This window comes from Phycomyces blakesleeanus (assembly GCF_001638985.1).
Source record: "Phycomyces blakesleeanus NRRL 1555(-) unplaced genomic scaffold PHYBLscaffold_20, whole genome shotgun sequence".
In the NCBI taxonomy this organism is placed as follows: Eukaryota; Fungi; Mucoromycota; class Mucoromycetes; order Mucorales; family Phycomycetaceae; genus Phycomyces; species Phycomyces blakesleeanus.
The window spans coordinates 580,038-604,354 of record NW_017265153.1 but is presented as its reverse complement, the minus strand read 5'-3'; the positions used below and the strand labels follow the sequence as shown (position 1 = coordinate 604,354).

At 38.2% G+C, this 24,317-nt stretch overlaps 12 protein-coding genes across 12 annotated transcripts; 7 read left to right on the top strand and 5 right to left on the bottom strand.

Annotated features, from left to right (window-relative positions):
* Positions 1-271: 271 nt before the first annotated feature.
* Positions 272-2,096, top strand: PHYBLDRAFT_116020 (hypothetical protein; the record flags this gene model as incomplete). The annotated part of the gene is made up of 6 exons (XM_018428493.1): positions 272-483; positions 563-734; positions 788-1,140; positions 1,222-1,375; positions 1,496-1,685; positions 1,744-2,096. The coding sequence occupies 6 exons, from the start codon at positions 272-274 to the stop codon at positions 2,094-2,096; spliced, it is 1,434 nt and encodes a 477-aa protein (XP_018287953.1).
* A 1,084-nt stretch (positions 2,097-3,180) lies between these two features.
* On the top strand, positions 3,181-4,513 carry PHYBLDRAFT_178008 (protein kinase A catalytic subunit; the record flags this gene model as incomplete). The annotated part of the gene is made up of 3 exons (XM_018437939.1): positions 3,181-3,368; positions 3,454-4,069; positions 4,144-4,513. The coding sequence occupies 3 exons, from the start codon at positions 3,181-3,183 to the stop codon at positions 4,264-4,266; spliced, it is 927 nt and encodes a 308-aa protein (XP_018287952.1). The 3' UTR covers positions 4,267-4,513.
* Positions 4,514-4,535: 22 nt separating this feature from the next.
* PHYBLDRAFT_79794 (hypothetical protein) lies at positions 4,536-7,439 on the top strand (the record flags this gene model as incomplete). Its single annotated transcript, XM_018443508.1, has 9 exons — positions 4,536-5,066; positions 5,161-5,265; positions 5,334-5,621; positions 5,739-5,835; positions 5,952-6,057; positions 6,536-6,608; positions 6,684-6,769; positions 6,850-7,137; positions 7,193-7,439. The coding sequence occupies 7 exons, from the start codon at positions 4,536-4,538 to the stop codon at positions 6,717-6,719; spliced, it is 1,236 nt and encodes a 411-aa protein (XP_018287951.1). The 3' UTR covers positions 6,720-6,769; positions 6,850-7,137; positions 7,193-7,439.
* A 429-nt stretch (positions 7,440-7,868) lies between these two features.
* Positions 7,869-8,752, top strand: PHYBLDRAFT_149089 (hypothetical protein; the record flags this gene model as incomplete). Its single annotated transcript, XM_018432214.1, has 2 exons — positions 7,869-8,246; positions 8,372-8,752. The coding sequence occupies 2 exons, from the start codon at positions 7,869-7,871 to the stop codon at positions 8,750-8,752; spliced, it is 759 nt and encodes a 252-aa protein (XP_018287950.1).
* A 2,699-nt stretch (positions 8,753-11,451) lies between these two features.
* On the bottom strand, positions 11,452-13,586 carry PHYBLDRAFT_135540 (hypothetical protein). The gene is made up of 5 exons (XM_018429729.1): positions 13,448-13,586; positions 13,271-13,336; positions 12,536-13,209; positions 12,306-12,441; positions 11,452-12,248 (listed from the first exon to the last, which is right to left on the bottom strand). Exons 1-5 carry the CDS (start codon positions 13,466-13,468, stop codon positions 12,018-12,020), a joined length of 1,128 nt encoding a protein of 375 aa, XP_018287949.1. The 5' UTR covers positions 13,469-13,586; the 3' UTR covers positions 11,452-12,017.
* Positions 13,587-13,877: 291 nt separating this feature from the next.
* Positions 13,878-14,276, bottom strand: PHYBLDRAFT_149086 (hypothetical protein; the record flags this gene model as incomplete). The annotated part of the gene is made up of 1 exon (XM_018432213.1): positions 13,878-14,276. One exon carries the CDS (start codon positions 14,274-14,276, stop codon positions 13,878-13,880), a length of 399 nt encoding a protein of 132 aa, XP_018287948.1.
* A 637-nt stretch (positions 14,277-14,913) lies between these two features.
* PHYBLDRAFT_182676 (C2H2-type zinc finger transcription factor) lies at positions 14,914-16,001 on the top strand (the record flags this gene model as incomplete). Its single annotated transcript, XM_018438659.1, has 1 exon — positions 14,914-16,001. The coding sequence occupies one exon, from the start codon at positions 14,914-14,916 to the stop codon at positions 15,877-15,879; it is 966 nt and encodes a 321-aa protein (XP_018287947.1). The 3' UTR covers positions 15,880-16,001.
* Positions 16,002-16,976: 975 nt separating this feature from the next.
* Positions 16,977-18,141, top strand: PHYBLDRAFT_171928 (hypothetical protein; the record flags this gene model as incomplete). Its single annotated transcript, XM_018436690.1, has 2 exons — positions 16,977-17,091; positions 17,879-18,141. The coding sequence occupies 2 exons, from the start codon at positions 16,977-16,979 to the stop codon at positions 18,139-18,141; spliced, it is 378 nt and encodes a 125-aa protein (XP_018287946.1).
* Positions 18,142-18,896: 755 nt separating this feature from the next.
* PHYBLDRAFT_188189 (hypothetical protein) lies at positions 18,897-21,100 on the bottom strand (the record flags this gene model as incomplete). Its single annotated transcript, XM_018439463.1, has 5 exons — positions 20,887-21,100; positions 20,349-20,824; positions 20,032-20,265; positions 19,589-19,621; positions 18,897-19,271 (listed from the first exon to the last, which is right to left on the bottom strand). The coding sequence occupies exons 1-5, from the start codon at positions 20,903-20,905 to the stop codon at positions 18,897-18,899; spliced, it is 1,137 nt and encodes a 378-aa protein (XP_018287945.1). The 5' UTR covers positions 20,906-21,100.
* Positions 21,101-21,317: 217 nt separating this feature from the next.
* PHYBLDRAFT_94914 (hypothetical protein) lies at positions 21,318-21,637 on the bottom strand (the record flags this gene model as incomplete). Its single annotated transcript, XM_018443872.1, has 2 exons — positions 21,318-21,460; positions 21,523-21,637. Coding segments are annotated over 2 exons (258 nt in total), but the record flags the coding sequence as incomplete, so codon positions are not given.
* Positions 21,638-22,074: 437 nt separating this feature from the next.
* PHYBLDRAFT_94869 (hypothetical protein) lies at positions 22,075-22,695 on the top strand (the record flags this gene model as incomplete). The annotated part of the gene is made up of 4 exons (XM_018443869.1): positions 22,075-22,230; positions 22,303-22,369; positions 22,430-22,513; positions 22,637-22,695. Coding segments are annotated over 4 exons (366 nt in total), but the record flags the coding sequence as incomplete, so codon positions are not given.
* A 48-nt stretch (positions 22,696-22,743) lies between these two features.
* PHYBLDRAFT_178005 (hypothetical protein) lies at positions 22,744-24,226 on the bottom strand. Its single transcript, XM_018437938.1, has 4 exons — positions 24,213-24,226; positions 24,074-24,143; positions 23,583-23,771; positions 22,744-23,444 (listed from the first exon to the last, which is right to left on the bottom strand). Exons 1-4 carry the CDS (start codon positions 24,213-24,215, stop codon positions 22,915-22,917), a joined length of 792 nt encoding a protein of 263 aa, XP_018287942.1. The 5' UTR covers positions 24,216-24,226; the 3' UTR covers positions 22,744-22,914.
* Positions 24,227-24,317: the final 91 nt, after the last annotated feature.

Here is a 24,317-nt window from a genome sequence, read left to right as displayed (position 1 = left end):
TTCCTATCTTCTAAGATAAATTACAATTTCACATTCTGAATCTGTAATATGTGTATATTCTGGCAGCTATCATTCTCAGTATATGCCAAACTTCTTTTCCCCTCACATTCTCAAAACCAAAAAAAAAACCCCTCCCCGCCTCAATAAGTTTTCCCAGTTTATACTACTTGACTTTTTCTACAAATTTCTATTTGGGCTTGCTGTCAAAAGATCCCTAAATATTTCTTGACCGTTTTTTTTTTCTTTTTTAGCACAACCACTATAATACATAATGTCAAAAGCTAAACCAAAGACTCATGTTGATAAAACCCCAAATACATCCTTATCAACGGCTCCGGAAATACCTTTCTTATGGGATAAAACCAAGGAAACGATCCTTATTATCACCAAAGCACGTGAAAACAAACTAGTATGCTACACACGTCAGATAACCGAATGGCTTGTTACGACTCCACGCTTTGACAAGAAGTATCCTTTTATTGTGTAATACAAGAATAAGAAGAAAAGAAAAAGCATGGTGTATTCACAATCAAGTTCCCTGCTAACACTCTTTTTTTTGCAGCTATGTAGACGCTCATCTCGAACAATCCAAGATATTCGACTATAAGTCATTCAAGGAGAATAATTCAGAGTTGGCAAACAGGATTAAGTTTTGGACACCAAAGTTGTGTCAAAATAATCCAGGGCTATTTGATCTCATTATCACGGCAAGTTATTCCCTTTGGGAAGCCATAGTGATTGAGGCAACGAAATACTTTTGGCTAAAAGATATGTTATCCTCCCACAGCTTGGCGGAGATGGCACAGTGCTATTTACATCTTGGTTGTTTCAATCCAAGGTGCCCCCGATCATGCCGTTTCATTTGGGGTCATTGAGTTTCTTGACACCCTTTTATTATAAATCGTTTAGAGAGGAGCTAGATGCACTGTTTGGGTCGAACCGTATCGACAAGACTGTACGGATGAGATTGAGCTGCACTGTGTATAGATTCCAAGAAAGCACCTCGCCTTCCCCACAAAGACGTGTTAGGCAGAATTCAATCACAGGCGAACTGTGGACAAAAAACATGTCGCCTCACAATTCACCCTCTCTTGTAGATAAATGGTCCCTTTTGGAAACTGCATGGATGAGGCAGCAGTTGTACAGTCGATTAGAGAATATTCCTCCAGATAGAGAGGAATTTATTGAAGACCATGTTCGCTGCTATACAACCTGGCCTAGCGAAACCTTTGAGGTTCTAAATGAAATTGTTGTCGACAGAGGACCTAGTGCATATATGTCGGCTTTGGAATTATTTGGTGATGAGCGACATTTAACAACTGTTCAAGCAGATGGTTTGTGTATCGCTACCCCAACTGGGTCGACTGCTTACTCGGTAATATTCTATTTAACCATTTACATCTACATATATGTATATAAGCATATATACAGTGAAAGATCTGGCTTGAGTTGGGTATTATGATAATGATATATTGATTGATTTATGTGTCTGTAGCTTTCAGCTAATGGGTCATTGACTCACCCAGATGTCCGTTGTATTCTGGTGACACCTATTTGTCCTCACACACTTAGCTTTAGACCCATGATGCTCCCTGATTCTATGTCTATTCGTATTGTGGTCCCATTAAGTTCTAGAGAAACAGCATACTGCAGCTTTGATGGCCGTAACCGGGTTGAACTGAAAAGTAAAGTAACTCACTATGACCCCATTCATACACTGTTGAAAAACTTACTCACTTTTAGAGGGAGATCATGTTAAGATAACAGCATCTCAGTATGCACTTCCTACTATCTGCAATATAAACACTAGTAATGACTGGTTTATGTCTCTTCAAAAGTGCCTCCAATGGAATGTTCGCCAACGTCAAAAGTCTTTCGTGGTAGTTGAGTCGTGTGAAAAAGACTTGGCTAATTCGTCTTCCTTATCTGAAAAGGACAACTTATTTGCGTGTATTCAGTCTCGCCTAAAGAATAACAGCACGACGGCGCAGAATCAGGATACAGAAGATGATGATAATAATGAAAATGCAGCTTGGGATCTTTTGCCATGGTCTGAACAAGAATTACGAAGAGATAAACTCAAGGAAACCCCATGATTTTCATTTATTGTATCAAAACATATTGTATTTTATGCGGAGAACAGTGCCAGGCACAAAATCACAAGTAAATCAATCCAGTTCTTTAACTGTTACTTTAAAACAATGTCAACTTTAATATGTCTCTCTCTCTCTCTTTTGCTATTAAATTGTGTATCATTTTAGTAATGTAAATATATATATATACCGACCTTTGGAATGTATTCAATAGCTTATATATATATATATATCTGTCCCTCTCTCTCTCGCTCTCGCTCTTGCTCTAATTGTTTTTAATACTTCATTTATACCCACGTGAAGATCTACACTTGTAAGCTTAACGTGGGGTGATCCAGGCTTAGCTCCACATCATGTGGCGACTATAGCCTTTATAGTTATTGTCTATCTATGGAAAAGGCTGTGAAAGCAGAAGCCTTATAAAAAAATTGTGGTGAATAAATATAAATGTGCTAGTAAAAACATAGAGATGATGGAAAAGTGGAAAGGGGCAAAATAAGAAAGAGAAATAAGGCTGGGGTTGGGGCAAGGGACCATGGTCTCTTTCGCTTTGGCTTTTCTTTTACGCTTTTCAACTAGGGTTTTTATAATATATAATTTTATTATCTTACCTAAAACAATACTCCTTCTCCCTTTTCTCTTTCTTTTCTTTCTTTTCTTTCTTTTCTATTTTTTTTTATTTGCTTACTACACTCTACTTGAGTCAGTCAATATCTGGACTGCTTAAGAAAAATGCCATTCCATCTCATTTCTTCTATTGTCTCCAGCCTTCTCCGACGTACACCAGAACAGCAGCGCATAGAAGGACCAAAGTCATCTCGACCTCAATCATCGCCTTCGCTTGGTTTTAGCTCAACAGCAACAGTACACGGCTTGTGGGTTAAAAAGGAAGACGGCGATACACATAATCCCGATCAAGGGCCTTTGAGTCAACATCAGCTAGAATTAAAACAGCATTGGCACAATCAACCGCCTGTGTTCCAATCTGAATCTTCAGTCGGTGTGGACGATTATGATTTACTGGAAACATTAGGCAAGTAGAAGATCTCAAATCCTACATGACCTATTATCTTATAAAATATGTAATATGTGTATATGTATAATAGGCACTGGTACTTTTGGTAGGGTATATCTGGCCAAAGAAAAAGGCGGCCGACGTTTTTATGCAATAAAAGTATTGAAAAAGGCCGAGATTGTACGTTTGAAACAAGTTGAACATATCAACTCTGAGCGCCAGGTTCTTTCCGAAGTCAACTTTCCATTTGTTGTACAGCTGCAAGTATTTTTGTTGTATTTCTAGATGAGTGACATGAAGTCTTGACGATTATAAATGTTGTGTGTGTGTGTTTTTTTTTAATAGTTATTCGACCTTCCAGGACGATGTGCATCTTTACATGGTTCAGGAATATGTAATTGGCGGGGAGCTATTTAGACATTTGAGACGTGCGGGTCGATTTACCAACGATATGACAAAATTTTACACGGCCGAGATTGTATTGGCAATAGAATATCTGCACTCGAAAGGAATTGTGTATCGAGATTTGAAACCAGAGAATCTTTTATTGGATAGCCAGGGACATATTAAGATCACAGACTTTGGATTTGCCAAAAAAGTCCAAGGTAGAACATGGACATTGTGTGGAACACCAGAGTATCTTGCACCAGAGATTATCCAAAGCAAGGGCCATAGTCGTGCAGTGGATTGGTGGTCTTTAGGGATTCTGATTTTTGAAATGTTGGCTGGTCACCCGCCGTTCTATGACGATAATCATTTCGGAATTTATGAACGTATTCTTAGTGGCAAAGCACAATACCCGAGTTATATGGACAGTGCAGCCAAGGACCTAATCAAGCGACTGCTCATAGGAGATCGCAATCGTCGTCTAGGTAACTTGGCAGGCGGGGCTGAAGATGTCAAGCGGCACAAATGGCTACGTCACACAGATTGGCACGGTCTACTCAACAAGACTGTTCGAGTAAGTATTATCCTTAATAATCTGTAATATCAGTCATGAGCAATTCTTCTCATATTTAAACCTGTGTTATTTAGGCCCCACTTATACCCTCTCATGCAAACGAATGTGACACGAGTAATTTTGAAAAGTATCCCGCTGAACAACCTGAAGACCTTCCCAAGGGCGATCCCTTTAGTCACCTATTCACGGATTTTTAAAATTGCAATTTTTTTTTTCATTTTTAGTACTCGCACACATTTACACACATACAAACTTACTTGCACACACACACATAATCTCTCTGTATTTGTTTTTTTTTTCCTTTAAAAAGAAAAAGAAACTTAATATTCTTCTCTTATTCTTTTATTCTATATATTATTATTATTCTTAATTTTCTTCTCTTTCTTATTCTTTTCTTCTTGCCACTCAATTCCATTAATATCCTATATTACATTTAATATCTCTATTGAGAACGTCTAAATCTTATATGCCTCAGTCGTCTGTTCCTTTGTTTGAGACTACTGAAACCAAAACCTGGGCTTCTCTCACCGTCGATAGTCTCTTCACAGACCGAGAACCCATTACGTTTGAGCCTTGGCCAACAACGCCAACAACACCAACAACACCAACAACGTCCTACACCTCTCAATTGTTGAAACCTTCAAATCCTATCCGTCGTTCTATATCCCTATTCGAATCAAACCAGTTCCTCAATTCTGCAACAATAACGCGCTCAAATACTCATCGTTCCGCCAGCCACTCTTCGTACACCCTTCCTACAATTTCTGACAGCGATTGCAGTATCCCCGATCTCGATACTTCTTCTACCCGCTCTTCGTCCCCAATATCACCCCGCCCTTCTATTTCTTCTCGTCTCCCCCATTTATCTCTTGTCGATATATATCTCGATAGATCTCGGAGCGGAAAGCAGAGATCTCTGACCTTTAAAGAACGCGAAGGATTAATTATATGGCGACGTACGTTTGAATCATACCTCTTGACTCCCCTTACAGACAAGGTTAGTTATTATTATTATTATTATTAAATTATATATATATATATATCTATCATTACTAATTTTCTTGCTACTATCATATCTCAAACCCCAACAGCACACGCCACATTCAAGTCGGTCAGCTCAATTGATACGATTTATTACAGCCGAATTGCTAACAACTGAAATAACTTATCTTGAGCACCTTAAGATTATTAAGCATGTAAAGAACCACATTATTTGTTTAATTGAAATCTTTGTGGTTATTGTCGGCTAATCTCAATTCAGTAGGCATTCATGGATCCCCTGATAAATGCTGCTAATGACACAAGGCCACTCGTAAACTTGCGAGATATTCAACCTATATTTGCCTTTGTTCCTCAATTGATCATGCTTTCGACCAGTCTTGTACACAGTCTTCGTGACACGATGGAAAGCGAAATGGAACGGGTTGGGAGCGTATTCTCAAGTCTGGAAAACGATTTTGAAGTCTATATATTCTACGCTGTAAATTTCCCAAAACTACAAAAGTGTCTCTATAAAGCAGATCGGAATACACTTTATCGGCAACTAGCCCATGTAAGTTCACACTTGTTTACTATACTATTTTATTTTATTTTCCAAGGAAATCCTAATAAGGGAACTTGTTTTTATTAAATATACGTCTCTTCTTACTAAATAACCTTATTTTTAAAGGATTCATTACGCAACAAAGAGACCAACCGGATGGGATTGTCAGATTACATGATTGCTCCAATTCAGCGAATTACACGCTATTGTCTCTTACTCAAAGGTAAAGAAAGCAAGGAAGAATTTCTGGGGCTATAATCCAATCGGCGGGTTTTGTTTTTTGTTTTTTGTTTTTTGTTTTTATTTATTTATTTATTTATTTATTATTGTAATCTTTAGATCTCAAAAAGCATTCGATATATACTCAACCGGATTTCGATCATCTTCAACGCGCACTTCATTGCATGAATTCCTTGGCCCTAGCTATGAATAATATCCAGAAAAAGTAAATATTCTAGCCAAATCTGTAAGGAACGAAAGAAAAGAAGATTAAGAGATGAATGCTACTGTTCATATCCAAATGTCTCTCTTCTTTTCTTATATACATGTCCAGCCGAAAAAATTCACCTTTTATTCAAACCTTACTACTCTCCTAACGTTATCTCTTTATTGTTTTGCTTTGTTTCACTTAATACTTCTTAATACTTCCTCCTTTTCCTTTTTTTAATTTATTCGCTTATTGTGCATCTTAAAAATTCATTATTCGTCTTCCAATTGATTTTTATATAAACACGTCGTGTAACATTCTGAAATCTCCTTTTTCTTATCAATGTCCGAGTGTGTCCAATGATTTAAAAACCAATTCTTAGTCTGCATAGACATATCCATTTATGGATCATCTCTTGCCCTTTTCCCTCAATTGAACAGTAAAACGATCACCCATTTACATACCTTTTTATTATTATTAAATTGCCCAAAAACAGACCGTACCTCCTAAAAGAAGAAGACCTAGGTGTCTGGCAAGCGATTGATCAATACACAAAGTGCGGGAACAAGGTAATATGCTAATACGTACAATGAATGTATTGTATTTGTTTTCAGGACACGCCGTTTTGCTCTGAAATATTATAGAAATATACCGGACCCCGGACAGGTGGTCACAATTAATTAGTCCGACTAGATAGAAATGTCGTACCCTGCCAAGAAACGTCGTCCCCGTAAGATTGCTGTGACAACATTTTTATGGCTGCCAAGGCTTGATAAATTAAAAGAATGAATTTCATTTATACCATAATAGACTTGAACTGTTTATAGGATTTCTCGAGATCGTTGTAGACTGTGTCGTTATAAAATAGGATGTAATCCGGATTCAGGATTGGTTGGTTACTGGTTTTATATTTATTTTGTCAAGTCTATTAACCTCTTAAAATACTACACTCTTGGAGTACACGTCTTGGAGTAACATTACTATTAAATACTATTGGTCTTTTATATATATCAATCAATCAATCATAAAAGTTTATAAAAGGCAACACGATTGACAGGCAAGAATCTTAAACTATACACACCTTTATCATTTACTCTTGTAAGTAATCCATTAACAGGCCTACATCATATATACTTACCCAATACCTGCGTAGCCAAAGATCAACCGAGGAACGAATCAAAAGAATGCTAACAGAGCATATCTTCAAACCCGCCAGGATGTTCAAAGAAGGAGTGTCACCTCGCCAACTTGAAGATGTCTTCATCGAAGAGGGACACAGAAAAGCCTTCATGGAAATCTCTCTCATCTTGACCGCATATCCTGAAAGATACAAGTTCCAAAAGAACTCTATATACTATGACTCAAAAGCCTCTCCACACAACCACTTCCTCGCCTTCTTCCGTATGGCCCAACTCTTAGAACACCTTGGACGTGGATCCTTCAACTGCTTTCCTCTTCGCCGATCCTGGTCACCAGGCTACATGCAAATTGACACCAGGATACTATGCCAGCAACTTTTGAGAAGAACTTGGTCAGAAGGAGCGGATAAGCTAGAGCTGTGGGGAATAGTGGTGGACTTGGACGAAAAGGCTTTCCGTGACTAGCAGAACGGCGTGATGAAGTTCAGAGGAACAATCCAGACCGATGGTGTTGGTATTTCTATTATCAAGCAGAACCAAGACACCACCCAAGGACCACTTTCCAGAAAGGTTACCACAATCAACCCTGAAAACATTCCTTACATTCATGACTTGTCCCCAGAATAGCAGGAAAGAATCCGCGGGTGTTGTGTTCTTATCGATCCTGGAAGAAGAGACCTTTTATACTGCATGCACGAGGAGTCTACGGTGGAAACACCGAGATGTTACCGGTACACCTCCAACCAACAGAACATCAGACTCAAGAAAACCAAGTTTCGTCGTATTCTTCAGGATCTCAAAGCTCAAGCCCCCAATGTTATTGCTGCAGAACATGAAATTTCCCAAACGTCGGAACGATCCAATAACATCACAGACTTTGCCTTTCATACTTCAGTCAAAGCAGCCAACTCCTCTATCCTCTCTTCTTTTTATACTAACACCGTAAGTCGTACCACCCAGAAACCTTTGTTCCGCAAGCTTCGTCTCTCCTCATACATCAACAAACGTAAAGCCAACGAACGTCTAGCCAAATATATTCGTGCTAAGTTTGGCCAAGATTGTGTCTTGGTTATGGGAAGCTGGTCTGCCCCTCACAATAGATACCACGAGCCAATCTAGGGCGTAGGAATGAGGAAGCTAATTTACAAACACGGATTTGATGTCTTTTTGATCGATGCGTATGGTGCCTCTAGACACTGTCTGAGATGCTTCCAGCCGTCCCTTCAGACCGTCAAGTAAGTCCTCAACCTGAGCCCATATCACCGCGCCCAAATACCAATTGTGACACGCCATGGTCTCCTAAGGCAAATTCTACAACCACTCCATTTTTATCATCATTTATTCTGACAAGTACTTTTAGATATACAAATCTAAACTGTTTAAAGAAGACGGATGGGTCAGAGGATAGGAATCGTTTGTGGAATCGGGAGCTTACTGCAGTCTTGAACTTCTGGCATATACTTAACCGACTGAGATATAATAGCATTATACCTGAAAAGTTCACCCGCGTTATTCAGATTGGACGTATTAGAAGATCTTCAGGAGGGTCGTCGTTTGAGACAAAGACTGACTAGAATTCAAAGAAGATAAAAAAAATTGTCCTGGCTACCGCCTAGGATTCACCCAAGATACTGATTGTAAGCTATTAGCTTTGAATAATTTTATTGGCTTTAATTCTTGTACTGGGTTGAAGAAGCTAGAAAAAGATGTTTTGCATTGACTGCAAACACTTGGTGGCGTAGAAAGTGGGATATATATAAAAGAGAGAAAATTTGGTAATTGAAATTCAACTATAAAAAAATCACTTTAAACCCTAGAAAACTTGCAACAATTCACTAAAATCGCCTTTTTTTTTCTATAGGGTATAATAATTAGTAATAAATATGTTTTCATTTAGCCAATACAAAGCATATTTTGAAGAACATAATTGAAACATTTAATGTTAATGAATATAGAGAGTTATCAAACATTTCCAGATTGAAAATTACATTGCACTACATATTCGGAGTAGTATTTTGGATAATCAAAAAGTTCATTCTTCGATATGTACGGCCTAGTAAAAGACCACCTATTTTTTTACTGGTCTTTATCAAAGTTAAATCGGATTTGATGCATAAAGAAAAACAGACCGGGGACACCGTTCTGAAAAATTAGGAAATCATTTAAATTCTCGGATATCATTGGTTATTTTGATTATATCCTATTAAAGCCAACAGAAATAGAAAAGAGTAAATGTACCATCATATAGACCAGACAGTTTGATTTCTTTAAATGTAGATCGGGTGATTGTGTAAGCTGGGTAAGAGACAAAGAAAAGTTGCTTTGATTAACTGAGCTAATTCTAACCCTTTACACACACACATATATATATATATGGTACGGACAGACCAAAAGGTTTAAACAAAGATTAGAGAAAATCGATTGTTCATAGTACTATTTCTTCCATTTTGTGCAAATCTTTTAGTGCAGATTTTTTCTAGGCCTTGCATGATATACCACAACTTTTTTATCAAAAGCATACTCTTCTTCTTAATCTAAGTGGCAATGGAAGAAGTTTAGCCAGTCAGTCATTTAGACTCTTTTTTTAAAAAAAAAACTCTCATCCAATAATACAAATTACATTTCGAACTTTTCTTGAATTTTTCGTCTGTCCACCCCCAGTACCTTGCGCAGGATAAATAATATGTAAATAAATAAAAAAGAGTGAATGTCTTTAATTTATCTGCAAATATCTTTGTTCTTATCATTAACATTAGGTTTATTGTAATCCCACTAACTGTGTATATATGTGTGTATGTTTTAACAGAACCGCTCTATTCTTTAAGAACCATCAAGTCAAAGTATTTATTCTCCAGTATTCTTAGCCACTCTTTAAAATGAAAGGATGATACAGAAATCCTAGTTGCACCCACAATCTCTCTTGTTTCTTCTTATTATTATTCTTTCTTTCTTTTTTCAACAAGATATAAAATAGAGATGGAGAATTCCTAATATTTCTTGAAATTTTTTTCTCTATGGTTGTTACTAATGAAAATATAGTATGAAAGACCCTGGGTATAGTGATTAACAATTTCCGGTCACAGACAGACAGACAGACACACGCATATATATATATACTTCGCTTTAGAGAGTTTCAGAATTACTTAAAAACAAAAAGGGATAGAACTACCAAGGATTGAGTATAATGACCAAAAACTTTTACCACTCAGTACGTCCATTCCTCTCTCGGGGACAATTACGCTCTTCATGTCAACCAGCTCTTAGAAATTACAGCACACCTCGCCCCTTGATTGTGATGGGAATCGAGACTTCTTGTGATGACACTTCAGCTGCAATTGTGACCTCGGATAGAAAGATTCTGTCCGAAGTTGTGCGTGGTCAACAAGATCTCCATCAGCCTATGGGTGGAATTGTGCCTACTTTGGCAAGTTTAGCGCATTCGCGCAACATGCCTGGGGTTATATGCGATGCTCTAGATCAGGCTGGTTTGACAGTCCAAGATCTCGATGCAATTGCTGTCACGCGTGGACCTGGCTTGCCACCGTGCTTGCCAGTGGGGCTGAATGCAGCCAAGACTTTGGCTGCGGTGCACAAGAAGCCTTTGATTGGAGTACACCACATGGTAAACTCAAAAATGAACCTAAATAGAACAAAAATAGAGTATTTTTTTTTTGTATTTCTGGTTTTTATTTTGGGATCTAGTTAGTTTTTATTATACTGTAGAGGAAAGATGTACTTTTGAATTTTTGACTATGTTTATAAAAATGTCTTTAGAATGAATCAAACAATATACGATATCAATAGTAATAGTGATAATAATAATAATAATAATAATAATAATGTAGGAAGCTCATGCTCTGACAGCACGACTGACTACACCATTGGTTACGGGTGACCCTTGGCCTGAATTTCCTTTTATGACCTTGCTAATTTCTGGTGGCCACACCCTGTTGCTTAGTGCAAACTCACTGGGAGATTATGACACACTTGGAACAACACAGGACAATGCAGTCGGAGAAGCGATTGACAAAACAGCCCGTTTATTGGGATTGAAATGGTTGCCCGGTCGAAGAGGTGGGCCTGGAGCAGCCCTCGAGGCAGCAGCACTAAAAGGAGATCCAGAGCGTTTCCTTGGACGCCTTCCGATGCCAATGTTACAGCGTAACAAATCCGTAATCGGTTTCAGTTTCTCAGGCCTCAAGTCATCGGTCATGCGTTTAGTGGAGGCTGAGGAAGTAAATACGGAGAAGGATATGTGTGATGTAGCGGCCGCATTTCAACTTACCTGTATCCGTCACCTGGAACAAAAGCTGCACCTTGCCCTTGACCTCGAGGTTAATCAACGCCACAAGCCTTTGACGTGCTTGGTAGTAAGTGGCGGAGTTGCCAGTAACGCGTTGTTTCGCACGAGGTAAGAGAACAAACGTGGTGGTGTCATACTCGGAAACAAAACAAAATAAAATAAAATAAAATACACACACACACAAACGCGTGTGCCGCGAAGCTTAAATATTAATAATGAAAGAATGAAAGAATGGAAGAATGAATGAAATCTAATTTCGTATAATACTACTTCTTTGTGTAGACTCGAAGCAGTAGCTGGAATGTATGGACTTCCATTAATATGCCCACCCCCTCAGCTATGTACTGATAACGGTGCCATGATTGCATGGACTGGGGTGGAAAGACTCCGAGCAGGTCTTTTAGATGACTACACTATCACAACTTTGCCAAGATGGCCAATTGAAGATCTCAAAGACAAACAAAATTGATTGATTTATGAAAAATATATATATTTTAGAGAGATAAATGCTGTGATATATAAAAAACACTGTACACTTAGAAGCACTTTCTGTGGACAATGGAAGGACCACTCTCGTCGTACTCCTGCTTGGAGATCCACATCTGCTGGAAGGTAGAGAGGGAGGCAAGAATGGAACCACCGATCCAGACAGAGTACTTTCTCTCTGGGGGAGCAACAATCTTGATCTTCATGGAGCTGGGAGCAAGAGCAGTGATCTCCTTCTGCATACGGTCGGCAATACCGGGGTACATGGTGGTTCCACCGGACTATAATTACAAGTGAGTATATTGACACAATGACATGAAACAAGTGTATACACATACCATGACGATGTTAGAGTACAAATCCTTACGGATATCAACATCACACTTCATGATGGAGTTATAAGTGGTATCCTGGATACCGACAGACTCGAGACCCAGCATAGAAGGCTGGAAGAGAGCTTCGGGAGCACGGAAGCTAAAAGATAGGGTAAAGGGTAAGGGGGGGTGGAGTGAGTGACGCGTCGATTTTTTTAGAGTGAATAAAAATAAAATAAAAAAATAAAAATTACCGCTCGTTGCCAACAGTGATGACCTGACCATCGGGAAGCTCATAGGACTTCTCGAGGGCAGAGGACTGGGCAGCAGTCTGGAGCTCCTGCTCAAAGTCGAGAGCGACATAGCACAACTTCTCCTTGATATCACGGACAATTTCACGCTCGGCAGAGGTGGTGAAAGAGTGACCACGCTCAGCAAGGATACGCATGAGGTAGTCAGTCAAGTCACGACCAGCCATATCCAAACGGAGGATGGCGTGGGGGAGGGCGTAACCTTCGTAGATAGGAACAGTGTGGGAGACACCATCACCGGAATCGAGGACGATACCAGTGGTACGACCGGAGGCGTAAAGGGAAAGGACAGCCTGGATAGCGACGTAGAAGGCAGGGGCGTTGAAAGTCTCGAACATAATCTGAGTCATCTTCTCACGGTTAGACTTAGGGTTGAGGGGAGCCTCGGTCAAGAGAACGGGGTGCTCTTCGGGAGCCACACGCAACTCGTTGTAGAAAGTGTGATGCCAGATCTTCTCCATGTCGTCCCAGTTGGTCACAATACCGTGCTCAATAGGGTAACGGAGGGTAAGGATACCACGCTTAGACTGAGCTTCATCACCGACATAAGAGTCCTTTTGACCCATGCCAACCATGACACCCTGGTGACGGGGACGACCAACAATTGAGGGGAAGACCTAAGTAGAGAGATATGTAAGGGTTCACACTGTCTAATAATATGACTTTTTAGGCACTTACAGCACGAGGAGCATCATCACCAGCGAAACCGGCCTTGCACATACCGGAACCGTTATCGATAACGAGCTATAAAAACAAGATGATGAGAAACGGTGAACAGATGACGGGTTTTTCGTCATCACGCGTCATTGAGACAGTGATGAGTTGCGAGATGACCCTAAAGATGATAAAACTTACGGCAGCAACTTCGTCTTCCATGTTAGATAGATGTAAAAGTTAGAGAGGTTAGAGGAGAAAAGAGTGAGAAGAAGAAGAAGAAGAAAGGATATAGGACGCCAAGACAAGGGCTGAGAATTTAAGGGCGATGTGGTGTCCAAAAGGATGAGAGTCCCCTCTTGTGACGCGGGAGAACGATTGGGAGACTTGGCTCGAGGTATTCAAAGCACGCTTGCACTCCGCCCTAGCGTTGATGTTGAAAAAGAAAAAAAAAGCCTCCTCCTTTTCGGTTGGTTTCCTTTGTGTCTAGGATTGTGTCATGATTGAGGCTCAGCAAGTTTGGGATCATCTGGATGAAAATAGGATTCTTTTATACACAAAATAGGAATCTTGTATAAAAATTCATTTATTAAATTGAATTGAATTGAATTGAATTGAAATCTATTATATTCTATTCTGTCTTATTGGGCTTTACTATTAACAAATTTGACTCTAGGGCTTTCTGTTTCTTCTGAAGTTCTTTGAGTAGCAACAAAACGTCCTCGGTGTCCTTTTCATGGTTTACATAGGCCTTCTGGAGTACAGCAAGAATATCTTTGGATGATTTAAGGACCTGCTGGAGTTCAATAAGGGCTAGGCGTGCCTTGGACTTTTGTGGAATGTTGGAGGAGTGAAAGTAGTTGTTAGAAGGGGTGGTGAGCGGAGATGCTGCAGGTGTGACGATGTGGGGGGACAAGTCAAGACTTGGCTGACATGATAGAGGCATTGGTGGCAATTGTATCAATACAGAAGCCATTCGGCGGCACGGACGTGGATTTAATGCTATTTTTGGCCTGGTTCTCGAGAACATTTCTTTCTTTTGCTTGCTATTTAAATGGACAGAAAAGGAAATGGAAGGGGAACAGAAGAAAGAGGAAGCGGAAGAGAAAGGTATGAGATTTGAATTGGAGGAGATAAGAGGGTAGAACCCTTAACTTCTGGAACAAACCAAAGCTCTATTTATATTCAAAAAAAAATAAAGTAAAATAAAACCAACAATTGGCCTGCTAGTTTTGGGTGCTATACGGCAAATGTAATTGGTCCGCACACAGACCAATAATTCAACTCAGTCATTGACTTCTTTAACATGTATACAAGATGATATTTCTTTGTTAGGGGAAGTGTATCTCTTCTTAAAGGTGTATTTTTTTTCACATTCTCTTTTTTTTTCTAAAAAAAAGTCACATTTTGTTCCTGATGCTGTTTTTTTTTTTTTTTTTTTTTTTTTTTTGCTTACGTCCACAAATTATTATTATTATTTATTTAATTATTGAATTATTTATTATTTATTATTTATTATTTATTTTTTTATTACTTATTTTTTTTATTATCATTTTATTTTATGTTATTTTGATTTGATTCGATTTGATTTAATTTAATTTGATTTGATTTGATTTTTTTAGCCAAAGTTTTTTTTGTTGCTGCTGCTGTTGTTGCTCATTAGCGTCATGACAAAGGCTGTTCGACCACCAAACGAAGAAAATAAAACAAAAGCAAAGCGAGGACGTCGAAAGGCGTCTGCTGTAAAAGACCACCTTTCACTTAAACCGGTCCCACATCGGCCGTCTTCTTCCGGATCGGCCATAGTAGAGAACCGGTACGGCTCTCTCCTGTCACTCATCGACGCAACCTACCCTCCTCTCCTGTGTACTGCCTGCGACTTTGTATCTCCTAGTCGTCGTGACTCCTCTATTCATTTCCGCATACACCACCCTTCAACCCCTCGTTTCCTATGTCTCCACCCACATTGCGACATGCGCTTTGGTTCCCGAGGTGCTCTTCGTTTTCATCTTTCTCATGCGCACTCTGTTTGTCTCAACTTCACCTTACCAATTCCTCCATCATCAACCAAATCAACATCTTTAACTTCAGCATCTGCATCTGCACCAACACCAACACCTAAATCCACACCTAAATCTACACCAACTCCTACACCAACTCCTACTCCTACTCCTAAATCCACACCTAAGCCTACGCCTACACACACACCTACCTACACTGTTGCATCCTTGTCTCCACCACCGCCATTCAAACCTCATCTTGTTTTCTCTACAAGAGCACCCAGAGGATCCAAAAAAATAATTCTCTCCCAAAATTCAGAAGACGCCCTTAATGCAGCATATCCTCCACTTCAGTGCCCTGCCTGTCACCAGACATTCAATCGAAAAACAAACGTAATTAAGCACCTCACCGAAGATCATCATGGAGAAGAGCCATACCGTTGTATGTTCCAACACTGCATTCACCCAAGACACTATGCCACACGCGAAGGTCTGGTTTATCATATTCTCAGAGCTCATGATGATGGACAAACTACTGACATGCAGGACGCAATGTCCACCAGTAGTGGATCATCAGATCAACCATTAGAAGAAGATCCGAGAAGATTCAACAGGCGCCATGACTCAAACTAGAATTGTAATGGTTAATTAGCATTGGGTGATTTTGTATCATAATTAAAAAATAAATATAATAATTTAATTCCAAAAAATAAATAAATCAATAAACGCACATAAGCATCTCATTTTATAAACATACGAATTACGCCCCACCCACACATATACACAGAAGCAAGTACAAGTACAAGAAAACACGAACCCACACCCACTCATACATATTCTGTATAATACAAAACAAAATGAACTTTTAAGAGGATAATCAAGATTTTATATCATGTAAGCTGTTAGTAGCTTCCTAGAAAGTGAAGAAGAAGAAGAGGAGGAGGAGGAGGAGTTGAATGATTAATAAAGATAAAAGTACTAAGTATTGTATTGTCATAAAATATTCGTTCAGTCCAAAAATAAGTAAATAAATAACTTAATTAATTAATGGATTAATTGACTTATTTTCCCAATAGTATTTTTTTATACTGAGTAAGCACCCAATTAAATCTACTCAATTGATTCACACAAAAACTCAATTACCAAATCAACAACCACTTCCCCTTTCGAGATATCTTTAAAAAAATTCTTTTGAAAATCGAGCATTAACTTGCTGGCTTTACATCAATCAAGATAGTAATATATATATATATAAAGTACTTGCAAATAACTAACGGCTTTTAATTATATAGCTGACTGTATTTATGTATAGGCATTAAAGTCTCGGTTCCAGAGATTTTGAATGGCAATGTTGGGTTATCTTGTATTCGCTAATAGCTTTCTATAAATTTTGTAGTAATACAATCTGATAGCATATTTTAACATCCTCACATTCAATTTATATGGTATTTGCGCATATATACATATGTCAGGTTTTTTTCTATTTTGACAGGACCGCCTCCTGAGGCACGGAATCAATCTTATTAGAGCCAATAGGTAAATTTCTTAACAGCAAAAACATTTTTGTAGAATTGCAAGAAATGTTCTTTAACGCATCTTTGCATGTTCGGCAAGCTTCTACTGTTTTATAGAGCAAAATTATTTGGTTTCAAAATACCGCTCATAATAATGCTGCTTATAATACTTCGATTGACTTATAGAGTAAAGACGCTCTTCTTGTATCTAGAATAATGTCTTGGAGTTCCACTGGCTTAATGTTTTTGCGTTACACGCAGGGAATTGATTTATATGGTAATTATGTAACATGCAATTTCCAAAATGATAAAAAGCGAATGTATTTCGTAGGTAAAAATACATCTTTGAAATGTACAAGATTTTAAGTAGAATGGGAAATAACGTCCCATATACAGCATACTAAACAGTCATAGTTACACAGCTGCTTTTCATGACAATAATTGTTTTAATGGATTATTTCTTTTTCTTTTTTACTTCCACTTCCTTTCCTTTTACCACTACAACTACACAAGTCAATAAGATGAGCTATGGAATTTAAGAAAAAATCGTTTTCACTTAATTAGCAATAGTTTAAAACCTCTTCCACACGAGCAACAAGCTCTTCGCGAAGAGGGATATAATAACAGTAATGTTCTGGGCTAATAAAGCAAGAATGGGTATATCTTCAAGTCTTGGGTCGTCGAGGTGAATGGGATAATACATTGACTGGAGTGATTTTGAGATGCATACTAGAAAAAAAAATTATAATGAGCACAGAAAAAGTGATTTCCACGGAAAGAGAGTTTTGTGGGAAGCTTTTCACAGACACTTCGTTGTCGAACATGAAGCTGTTAAGTTTGCAGAAAGTCTTGATGGCGAAAGATTTGCTCAAAATTAGAGAGGTGTGGGATATGTGAAAGGAAAATTCCAGAATTGGACGTGAGACTTCAGAGAAGTAGTCAGTTATGTGGAATAACTGGGTCTGGTGGGCACCTACCTGAGAGACAGTTTGAATTTTATGAAGGCATGAAGACTGTTGCATCCAGCAACTTTTCTTTCTGGCAAGGAGATTGTTGGTGAATCGTCTTTGGTTAGAAACGGTGTAATTTCGATACCACTATTTACATTCGCCAAAAAGATGGAAATACATATGATGCCACATATGTAGAGACACTTTCTGCTACGCACAATTCATTTTCAGAAAGGATGTTCACAACTACATCCCATCTTGGTGTTAGTTTATCGCTAGCTTTACCTAGATATACTCAAAGATCAGCCGCTATTGCCTCAACACCAGCTTTTACAGTCAAAGCTCGATATAGTGATAATTTTTTGGAAAATTTGGGCCCGTGCCTGCTTATTATCACTATTTTTCGATATAGTGATAGTGATAAAATTTGAATCCACCAGTATCACTATATCGAGCTCTGAGTTTATTTTTGTACTATAAAAAAATAAATGTAGTATATATTTTATTTAGCATTTTAAAGCAAGCCCAGTTTCTTAGACAAAATACTATAAATCCTATTAGAAAACAGTAGTCACTCACAGCGGCATTAGAAATATCACTAAATAATGTGCGGAGTAAGAAAAAAACACGCTCGATATAGTGATAGTGATAAAATTTCTGTCCACCATCCATATCACTATATCGAGCTTTGACTGTATACTAGCATTAAAACCAGTACCAACGCCAAAAAGCAGCAGGAAAATTGATTTGTATTTGCAGTAGATATTTGGTAACAATTATATCAGACATAAGAAATTTATCGAAGCAAATTTCGATAGAATTGCTTTAGGAGTTAGCAAACTCAAAACAAACTATGTTTGGTCTATAGCTGATACATCTGAACAGCGCTACCTTTACCGATTGAATATCAAATCAACTGTTGATCACAATAGATTCTCCCGCACTGGGGTCTATATTCTGGAAATGGCCAGTCGATAGAGAATGGCTGAGGTTGACAGAAATGTCAAAAGACAATACCTTGATCTGTCAACAAGATGTAATATTAAGGAACCTTTTTCGTTGCATACATCTTATGAGGAGAATTATATTTGCTTTAAGAAAATGCTTACGTATCTTCTCTCTTTTTTATTTCATTTTAATATTATTATGCAATAAAATTCAAGTTACTTTATAAAAACCAAAACACTTATTTATTTGTGGGTGGTATTGGGAGAGATAGGCTAACTTCATCTCGTCTAACTCTTCCATCCCTAGAAAGTCTTGCTTTTAAGCATTTGTCGTGACGTTGGCCATGCCAGGATGAGGATTTTGGGAGAAGGTGCGAATGAGATCTTTCAGGAACACGAGGTACATCTTCAACAGCCAAAGGACCATTATCAACATCGTTGGCACGGTTATACCAATCTAATGGGGTTTGCTCTGTTTTGAAAGCATCACTATTATGTCTTACTAGCCTTTGCAAGTAGATTTTCAAGTCACCAAAGCCGATGTATAGATTGTGCAAGATATAGCACACCATGACTACTTTCATCATTAATTCCTCTGCAAGAACGTCCAAATGCTTGTAAATAAACCATCATATGGCTACGAGCTAGCTAATTGTATGTCTATGATGAATCTGCTAGGTAAATGAATGGTGTTTTAATTTGTCTAGCTTTCTGTGATTCGAGCAGAAGTCTGAAAAGGAATCAAGACCTTCTTTATGAGGGGATAAACCAAGTTTAATGTAAGAAATAATAATACTAATGATAGCAAAATCATCAATTTACTAACACTATACAATATTAAAACAGTAGCATAGAGGTACCTCAAACTAGGTAGGATGACTCGACAGGAAATTTAATTTCTGTACATGAATGATATCTGCGTAGAAATTACTTGATTTAAACACATGTGCATCATGCTGGCTTCCTAATTATAATATATTACAGTAAGCTATCTTTTAAATAAATATACTGTAAGATAACCTTATGCCTGGCATTCAAGTTCTAGTATTGGTTAACCTCATTCTGTTATCACATACAGCTATCAACGAAATTAATGGTTGACCATGCCTACCAACGCAGCTACAGTCAAAGTCTGATGGGGTTTGAACAACTATCATCTTGTCATTAATTGTTTCAATACACTCTTTCAAATGAGGTTATCTTGTTTTTTAAGGAACTACAAACCATACCATAAGCTCTCTATACTTCTCATCCGCCTATTGCTACCTGCTAGTGTTCTTCAGATGAGAAAAGCTCATAGCATCTAGGAACCGCATGGTAAGCTGGTGGCATGATGCCTGGCTGGTAACAAGCAGCTTCTCAGCCATGCGATACCCCAAATGATTGTTGCTCAAACGCCAAATAGCAAGAACTAATAAACACCTCCTCGCATTTGCCATTAAGATATAGTTTATCGATCATAATTTGTAGGAGACGGACTCTTGATGCTTTGTTTCGTTGGTGGGAGATTTCCTTGCATATCCAATTATCATAACACCGGGGTTTTTCGTGTTTGTTGTAAATGGGACCAACATGCTGAAATCGAATTACAGTTGCCTGCCAGGAGTGCTACAGAAATACACGTGTTTTAGTTTGATAATGACATTATTGCCCTACCTCAATATTGTAATTTAACAAACAATAAATCGCACCCAGAAACCTTGACGCCATTGATTGTATGTTTTTTTTGTAGTACCCCTTATTCCAGCTCGACTGTTCCAATACTTAAATTGGCTTATCGTGCAGCAGGATTCAAGTGGCAGGAAAATAGTCTTCATCAATTCAAATTGCCATTTCATTGTAACAAATTCTTGAATATAGCAATTATCATTATGGGGATCTTCAAGACTCATGAGCGATTTTAACATGAGCAATAAACTATCCTTGAAAAAAGCCATAACTTCACCGCAGTGGTCTCTCTTATGTCTAACATTTACATAGTAACTTGCTTTATCATCACTGTTGACATCATTCTCATTGCTGCCCTTGTCAATGCTGAACTTGTTGTTTCCACTGTTATTCTTGCTATTGTCGTTATAGCCCTTATTTTTATCGTAATTTCCACGATTTCCGCTATCCTCACTAGTACTGTTATGCGATTGCGAATGGGAGGCATCCACTTCCAAGGCTCTTGAAGATTCAGGATATTAAATGCATGCATATATATATATATAGATCCCTTTCAATCACTCTCCAGGTCGATTCCCATGGGGCAAAATGTGTTATGCCCACGTAAATAAGCTTCAATGAGACCACTTTTTTCTGCAAATACTTTTTCGTCTTTCCCCTATCTTCGTCTTTATTTATTCGATATCCCTAGGCTAGTTCTGTTCGTCAATATATGCGGCTATACATCAAGTTAATTCAACCAGATAATTGATAAAAAATGCTTTATAAATATGACACATTGTACCGCATACGCTGGCGAGCAGCACACATATATATAAATGTTATATTGCAAGATTTATTATATTTGTTTAATCATTTAGTTATTTACAGAGTGGGGTGTGTTTTGTTGTTATTATTTTTCTGATTGAGTACAAGTGTTTGTCAATCAGTAGGTATTATAATGTTCAAGTAGATGGGTGTAGTTTAGAATGTATTCTGTGACGTAGAGAAGGAGGCAAGACATAATACCACATTCGAAAAGCAACTGTGCAAAAGAAGCGCCACTGGCCAAGGCAGGAACCAATTAGAACAATCATCACTGTATATACCAGTAACTCGAGTATAAAGAATACGGCATAGTAAAACCAATAGGGAGCTATAAACAGAGCCACAATCTTTGTTACCTTTACAAAATTCTATTTTCCCTATCCTACTTACGCTCTAATCCCAATCCACGTCTCACAAGGAACCTAGTGACGACTACACTAGAGGACCCAGTAATAGAAAATATCAAGATTCTCCACAAAATCACTAGCCATAGCCAATACCAGGCACGTTGCTTGACCACTGTCTGACTTGCTGGTGTAGGCAACAATGGTTCTGTATCGTTTGAAACACCCTGATCCATTTATTTATTTATTTTGGTTATTCTTCAAATCTGAGAAATAAGAAAGTGGAAGAAAAGAAGCAATAACAATTCCTTTACTCAATTAAATATACCTTTTTATACGTCACACAGACCATTAGCTCTCTTTTTATTTTATTTTTATTTTCTCTTCCTATCTCTCTTTCTGTCTCATTCTTAATTTCTTCATGATTTCAGACGCATTGAGTAAGCTTCACCATTCTGCGTCATCAACAACTCATTTCTATGTGGATTAGAACAACTTGGTGGATTTATTCTTGGTATGCCACAAATATGTATTTCCTTGGTCACGTAAAATACATACACATATATATGTATACATATTCATGCGATTTGATTGTATTATTATTCACAATACAAAAGTGGCCATCTGTTGGGGATCTACAAATCCTCTCATCAAGGCAGGTAGTACTGGCTTGGAAAAGATTTCAGCACAGCATCCAGAAGGTGGATTGAAAAAGTTGAGAGCAGAATGGGCTTTTCTTCTCACCCGATGGCAAGTAAGTTTATCAAAGAAAGACAAAAGAAATTGATCACAGATGAACATTATATTCTAATAAATAAATACAAAGTATGTCTTGCCATTGGCTCTTAACTTAAGTGGTTCTATGGTTTATTACTACACACTGGGAAAATCAGGTACATGACATTCCTTTTAATTATTATTCATTTATTAATGCTTTACTTCATTTCTAATAGACATCTCATTGGCTGTACCTGTAACGAATTCAATGACTTTTTTGTTTTCACTTTTAACTGGACTTGCATTGGGCGAAGACATTGGTGGAAAAGGCAAGTATGACGATTAGCTCTGAAAAGAACATCCTTTTAAAGGCAGGGAAGAAGAGATTAACGTTTCTTTAATGTTTCATATTTTTTGTTCAATATTTATATATTTCTTTAAAGATGCCTGGCTTGGTATAGTATTGGTTATAATAGGAGTAGTAATTTGTGTAGGTAGCAAAGCATAAAAAAAATTAAAGCACACCCACATATCAGTTGTAATAGTTTTTGGTTTAAATTTTGATATAAATTATTAAGTATATAAACATATATATCTTTTGATATATAGTTAAAGTATGAAAGAATAGATGGATGAAAATTATATGTACAGTAATGAATCCATTCAAAGATCACGTTTATTTTACACATAATATATTGAATGGGTTAGAAAAAAAAATTGTTTAGTTGGCGGCAGCGGCGGCAGCTCTGCGACGATCACGCTCCTCAGTGATGGTAAGCTTGATACCCTTACCCTTGGGGAGAGAGATCCAGGGCTTGGAGCCCTGACCGATAACGAAAACGTTGGAGATACGGGTAGCGAAGACACGGTCAAGGGAATCCTTGATGTGGACAATCTCAAAACCACCAACGTGACGCTCACGGTGAACGATAACACCAGCACGACCAATGTTACGACCACCAGTAACCAAGACGACGTTACCGGTTTCGAACTTGACAAAGTCAGCGATCTTGTTCTCCTCGATGTTGAAGCGGACGGTATCGTTGGCCTTGATGGAGGGATCGGGGTAACGGATGGTGCGTCCATCGTGGGTTACGACGTAGGGGATACCCTTGGCACCAACAAGAACCTTCTTGATCTTGCAGAGCTTGTACTTGGCTTCCTCCTCGGTGATGCGGTGGATGGCGAAGCGACCTTTAACGTCATAGACGAGACGGAAGTTCTCACCAGTCTTCTCAATGGAAATGACATCTGTCAGAATCCACCAATAGGAAAAGGAAAAAGAAAAATCCGGGATTCGCCAAAGCTCTCGCCATCAATCACACGCTCATATATATATTCCAAAATACCCAAACCCACAATTGCAAAAGCAATTTTATTATCACTTACCCATGAAACCAGCAGGGAATGTAGAGTCGGTACGGACCTTACCGTCGACCTTAACGAGGCGCTGCATCAAGATGGACTGGACTTCACGACCGTTCAAGGCGTACTTGAGTCTGTTACGGATGAAGACAATGAGAGGCAAACACTCGCGAGTCTTGTGGGGACCGGAGCTAGGCTTAGGGGCGTAGGAGCCTGGTTAGGAACAAATTGTAAAAACAATAATTAGACAATTGATCGAGTACAAGTGATTTGGCTGTGTATATGTATATATGTAAATATATGTATAGATGCATATTGTATTAAAGGTGAATAAAATCAGGTACAAAGGAATCGTCATTAAAGATCGGATTGTTGAGCTTGACTTTTGCTTTTGTTTAAATTCATCATATAATATATTCGCTCCTTTTTTTTAAAGATGTGTTTGTTTGTACAATACACATCTATACATACATCTATATACATATACAATTTTTGTTATGAAGTTATGTGCTTACCCAAAAGCTTGTCAAGCATCCAGTGCTTGGGGGCGTTCAAACGCTTCATGTGCTTCTTAGGACCGCGACCCTAAAAGAATATGATTGATTATTAGATGGATGGATTGGATTTGAGTGGATTCGGTTTGAGTTTACTCACCATTTTGAATAATTAATGAAAAGGAAAGAGAAATACTGGATCTACAAATTCAATCCCTTTTATGTGATCTTTGTTCTTTACACCTCCAAGCCACTCAAATGTTTT